This window comes from Dendrobium catenatum, unplaced genomic scaffold (assembly GCF_001605985.2).
Source record: "Dendrobium catenatum unplaced genomic scaffold, ASM160598v2 fragScaff_scaffold_1117, whole genome shotgun sequence".
Taxonomy (NCBI): domain Eukaryota; kingdom Viridiplantae; phylum Streptophyta; class Magnoliopsida; order Asparagales; family Orchidaceae; genus Dendrobium; species Dendrobium catenatum.
The window spans coordinates 1,468,521-1,474,010 of NW_021319579.1; the positions used below are offsets into that span (position 1 = coordinate 1,468,521).

The 5,490-nt window shown below is 40.0% G+C and overlaps 1 protein-coding gene across 1 annotated transcript; it reads right to left on the minus strand.

The window, feature by feature from the left end:
- Positions 1-2,261: 2,261 nt before the first annotated feature.
- Positions 2,262-5,273, minus strand: LOC110113759. The gene is made up of 5 exons (XM_028698668.1): positions 4,118-5,273; positions 3,451-4,037; positions 2,942-3,376; positions 2,836-2,846; positions 2,262-2,366 (listed from the first exon to the last, which is right to left on the minus strand). Exons 1-5 carry the CDS (start codon positions 5,239-5,241, stop codon positions 2,262-2,264), a joined length of 2,262 nt encoding a protein of 753 aa, XP_028554501.1. The 5' UTR covers positions 5,242-5,273.
- Positions 5,274-5,490: the final 217 nt, after the last annotated feature.

Here is a 5,490-nt window from a genome sequence, read left to right on the forward strand (position 1 = left end):
TTGCAAAACATTATGATGTGAAACATAATTGCATGGATGAATTGCTTCAAAGAATTTGCACACTTAATATTCGTAGAACGAATAATTATATCTTGATGATGAATTTAAACGATGCAATAAAACCTTAAGAGCAGAAAACGAGCTTAGGTTGAATCACACGCGTAAGAGTTAAGATCATATAACAATCAAGTCAATCTAACATTGCGTACATGAATGATTTTTCACAAATATCCCTAGACTAACAATGAGATTAATCACTATGAGTGTCAACTCATTCAACTCTCTAATTCATTAGGCTTTAGCGGAGAAAAGGTTTTATTGGAGGTGGCCGGTGGCCTTGGGGCCATGTGTGCCAACGGGTGGGTGGGGGAAACGGTAGAGGAGAAGAAAAGATATGGGTTAGAAAACCAAGAGCTCCACCAAGGGGCTGTTGGGTATTGCTTGGAGCCTCTCCTAGGCTTTCCTCACTTGAGAACTCACCAAGAGAACTCTAGAACTTACAAAGAGATCCAAAAACAAAATTTTCATATCAATATTCATCATCCCTTTCCAAGAGGAAGGGGAGGGCTTAAATAACCAAATACATGAAGGAAAATAAAAAGACACAATTGCCCCTAGGGCAAACATAAACAAAGCCCTCAAGTGAGGATAGAAATGAAAAAGTACAAATAACAAATACATCAAAATAAATAGACACGATCGTAGCCGTTGATCTTTTATGTCCTCATCACATTAGGTGACATCTTTTTATTGAGAATTAAACTAGATAGAATTTCGTACTTTGATAAGCTGTCACTTCTGTAGTAACGTCAATTTATCACTTTAATGCTATTGATTTGAATGGTGTACAAATCAACATCGATGATGGCCTATAAATATGAGCAGAGTTTAGTTATTCGAGAGGTGGTATGCTTCATCGTCTTCTTCCCTAGAAGTCCTCTGCATTTCCTTTTCCAAGCTCAAATGGTTGTATTCCCATTAAAAAAGTTGATTACATATCCAACCAAGAAGTGCTTTATTCTTCATAAACTTGTACGAGGCAAATCAAAGCGATCAATCGAGAAAGAGCAAAGATGCAAAAGTCTAGCATGCTATCAATGAAGAAGGCAATATTAGTTGAAGGTGAAATGAGTAAAATAATGGAGAACCAATGTAGTTAGAACGGTCCAATAACAATGAGGGAGTCACCTTAGCTACTGGGGCGAATGTGTTAGACCGCTCCATTGGACTGGTCCATACGGGACCAGCTCATGCGTAATAGGTGGTACTTCTCTGCCGCCTTATACGTGTCGATCAAACCGCCAAGGCAACAAAGTTGTTTAGGAAGAATTTTTTAGGAAGTTAGGAGGGAAATTTCAAAGTAGGGGCTGTTGAAGGAATCCCTTTTGAATTTTATGTATTAAGTAATATATTTTGCTAGGGTTAAGACATCTTAAATTTGGCTGAAATTTGAGATCTCTCTTAGGTTTTGGGCTCTAGTGGTGTCTAGATATTTGAGAGTGCCGGATCTTCCTCTCCAATTGAAGATCCACTTGTATCTTGTCTTTTCTTTCATAAAATTTTCAATAAAAAAAGTGTTGTGTTTTATTTCTGATTTTCTTATAGTTGATTTTCTGAAATTGCTGAAATCAGATTTTAGCCAAGGTTTTTCCTAAATTTTTACAAACACTTTCTATCAAATTGGTATCAGAGCGGTCTTCGGGTTGTTTTTGGAGAATTCATGTAGCAGATTATTTCTACTTTGGATCGAGGTTTTTGTTGTTTTTAGGGGGGAAATTCAGATTTTTGAGCTAATAAGGAGTCAAGGATATATGGAGGGAAGAAAGGTAGAAGTATTGGAAGGGGAGATCAGACAAATTAAATCTAAAATTTCAGATCTCCAAACTCAAGTTTCAGATTTAAAGAAAGATATTTTAGTCATCCATGATATGATCGATTCAAATCATGGTTTAAAATTGCGCAATAAGAGGCGCGCCTCAGCGCAATTTCGCCCCTTTAAGCCTTAAAGCCTACACAATGAGTTCAGGATTTGAGGCGTACGCCTCAAGTTTACTGAGGCGCGCCTCGCCTCAAGGTTTAGAGGCGTCCGCCTCTAAAAATTAAAAAAAAAAGCTAACATAATATATATTTGTTCGGTTCGAAATCCCCAACCCACGCGAGGTCTTCCGTCATTTTCCAAAAATAGGTTTTCTCCCTTCTTCGAGCGACCTTTTTCCCTCTTTGTTCGGCGTCAGCTTCCTTCATCGTGAGTTGCTCTTCGCCTATTGCTTGGAGTTATCTTCTAACTCGAGTTGGGCTAGAGTCTCATTCGACCAACTGCTAAAAGCTCTTCTTCTTCGTGGTTCTGCAAGAAGGGCCTCCATATTCTATTGAGTAAGATTCCACAATCAGTCTGTCTACCATTGTCATTGTGTTTTTGCTTCACTGCGCTTTTGGTGCGCTTTTAATGCAATTTCACTGCGCTTTCACTCTTACAATAAAAATCTAGGTTTAAAATTGCGTAACTGCGCCTCGAGGCGTTTTTCGTCCGTGAGGCGAGGCGTAAGCCTCGAGGCGGTCTGAGGCGTAAGCCTCACGAACACAGAATTGCGTAAATGAAAAATTAAGGATTTTAGCAGGAAAATAATAGCAATATTGGAAAATAAGAAAGTAGATGCAATAAAATTATGTCCTAAAGTACAAAATCACAAAATATCAGTTTAACAAAACTCCCAAAATACAAAAAACATATAAAATGAAATCATATCCCATCACAAAATATCAGTCTTCAAGTGAATCTTCTTCTCCAATTGTATCTATGAATGCCATGTCATCTTCATCTTCAATATGACTCACTTTTCTCTTCCCTGTTCATTAAGATAAAAGATCATTATCAGTATTCATGTTCATTGCTCACTTGACATAAATGTAATGTAATAGCATATAAGAAGTCGTGGAATACCTTTACTTGATTGTTGTGCTGCAGAATTAGTAGATGTGTGTGGTGTGGTACTAGTGGATGTACCCGTTTGATCTGCTTCGCCCCTCAATACATCCACATTTAGATCTTCTACCTGTAAGTCTGATAATGACAAATCTGCCTCATCATCTATGAACCACTCATTATCAGACGACAGATCATCACACACCAACGGGTCCTCATCATCTTTCAACCCCTTATTCCTCAACCTCCTATCTCTTAACCTCTTGTTGTGCATTATGTATACGAGGGAGTTCATTCTGAGTGTAGATAGTCGATTTCGTCTCTTTGTTTGCACTTGACTATATGTACTCCAATTTCGCTCACACCCAGAAGAAGAACAAGTGAGGCCCAACACTCTCACAGCAAAACTCTGTAGCTCAGGGGTGGAATCACCAAATTGGATCCACCATTCAACTGTTTTCAAGAAGAAAATATAATCAAAATTCAGAACTGAATAAAGTGTATTGCATTTACCAAATTAATTATACCTGGAGACCGTTTAGAAATGGTAGTTTTTGCTGCATTCAAACCAAAAAAACCCTCTTTATTCCGGAACAGAACAAGCTGTAAATCTGCAAGCTCCCTATCTGCCTGCTCCGGTATTAATCTTTCCATACAGTGATATAGACCAAGCTTAACTTCCGGATTTGAAGATTTTTTCTCTGAATATTGAAATTGAGGGTTAAGATAATATGCAGCTGCATGTAGATGTCGGTGTAACTGCACCTCCCACCGAGCATCAACGATATCCCAAATCTCCCTATAACTTGCCTCCTCTCCTCCCAAGTTATGTGCAATCAACTCCTTGGCCTCATCCATAGCATTATAAATAAAACCCATAGCTAGTTTCTTCTCTGCATCCACTAAGCGTAGAACTTGCACTAAGGGTCTCGTGCTCAAAATGGCATAGGTCACAGTAGCCCAAAATTTATCATTCAGAATTATCTTTCTTATCTCCTTTCCCTCACTCTTCTTCCCCCAAGCAGAGTTTAGCCATTCAGTTGATGTAAACATGGCTTCCAAAGGTTGCCTCACCTCCATCAAGCTCTGCAGTGTCAAATAGGAGGTGGCAAACCTATAGATTCACAGTGCCCAAATGTTAAAACTACGAACATACAGTTGGAATGATTTACAATGTAAAAAATATGAACATACCTAGTGGTTGCAGGTCGAATGATTTCTTTCTTTGAAAATTTTCTCATTAAGCTTAAGACCCAAGAGTGATTGTAGATGAATTTTGTAATCTTCTTCGCCCTAACAAGAGCACTCTTGTGCTGAGGTAAGTCACCAAGATCCTCCAATATGAGATCAATACAATGTGCTGCGCAAGGTGTCCAATAGAGGTGTGTCCTCTTCTCCATCAACATCTGACCAGCTGCTTTGTATGCACTGGCATTATCAGTCACTACCTGGACAACCAACTGCTCTCCAATCTCCTCAATAACTCCATCAAGTAAATTGAAAATGAATGTAGCATTCTTCACCTCATCAGAAGCTTCAACAGATCTTAAGAACACTGTACCATAGGGATTGTTGACAAGGATGTTTATCAAACTCCTACTCTTCATGTCAGACCATCCATCTGACATTATAGTCACACCTGTCTCAATCCATGTCCTTTTAATCTCACCAATGGTTCGCTCGGTGTTCTGCAACTCCTCTTTTAAAATCCAAGTGCGCAACTCATACATAGAAGGTGCTTTCAACCCTCTTCCATACAATCCTACAGACCGCATCATACTGAAGTAGGCAGGCGATGTAGCAACATTAAATGGTATTGCATTTTCAAAAAAAAACCTCCCAATGTCCATGCAAACCTGTCGCCGACCCTCTCTAGTACCAGCTGCAGGCATCATCTCTGCTTCTCCTCTATCTGCTCCTGCAGTAGTCATGTACTGATCCATAGGACCCCGTGCACCTCTATTATGTATAGTGGAGGAGGAGCCCTTTCCACTCTCGCTCCCAAAATAGGCACCTTGGTCGACCCTTTCATCAAATTGCTGCTGTTGTAAGTGTTTGACAGTGGTAGTTTTCTTCATGTAAGCACATATTTCTTCCTTCACATTGTCCGGCACTTTTGCACAAGGTGCTACGTTCTTGTGAGAGCATGATAAGTGCTCCTTCATGCGGGTTACTCCGCCCTTCACAACTTTCTCACAAAAGTTGCACTTTAAATAGACATAGCTCTTCTCGCCGCCGCCAATGTCAACTTGTACACTATACTTCCAAGAAGGGTCCCTCCGCAATGACGAAGACCCCTTTTCCTTGCCTCTTACCATGATCCCTAATGAAAGAATCGAAAATTACACAAAAAAATCACCACAGCCCGCAATTGCGCACGCCTTTGCGCGTTTTTTGCAAGAATTGCGCAGAGGCGCGCCTCAAGGCGCGCCTCTTATTGCGCAATTTTAAACTATGATAAAAATAACCCGGCAAGGGGGCAGCGCCCCCTTGGACCTCCGGCAGATCGGTATATTGTTGTATTCCACTTTTAGCAGTGTTAGTCTGCTTATTCAAGAGTGCATGTT

Bases quoted from the DNA above. Each gene is read 5' to 3' on its own strand.
- LOC110113759 (XM_028698668.1), bottom strand. From the start codon at position 5,241: ATGGTAAGAGGCAAGGAAAAGGGGTCTTCGTCATTGCGGAGGGACCCT. The intron at 4,038-4,117 runs GTATGTTCATAT...GTGAATCTATAG, and splicing joins ATTCGACCTGCAACCACTAG to GTTTGCCACCTCCTATTTGA. The intron at 3,377-3,450 runs GTATAATTAATT...TCTTGAAAACAG, and splicing joins CATTTCTAAACGGTCTCCAG to TTGAATGGTGGATCCAATTT.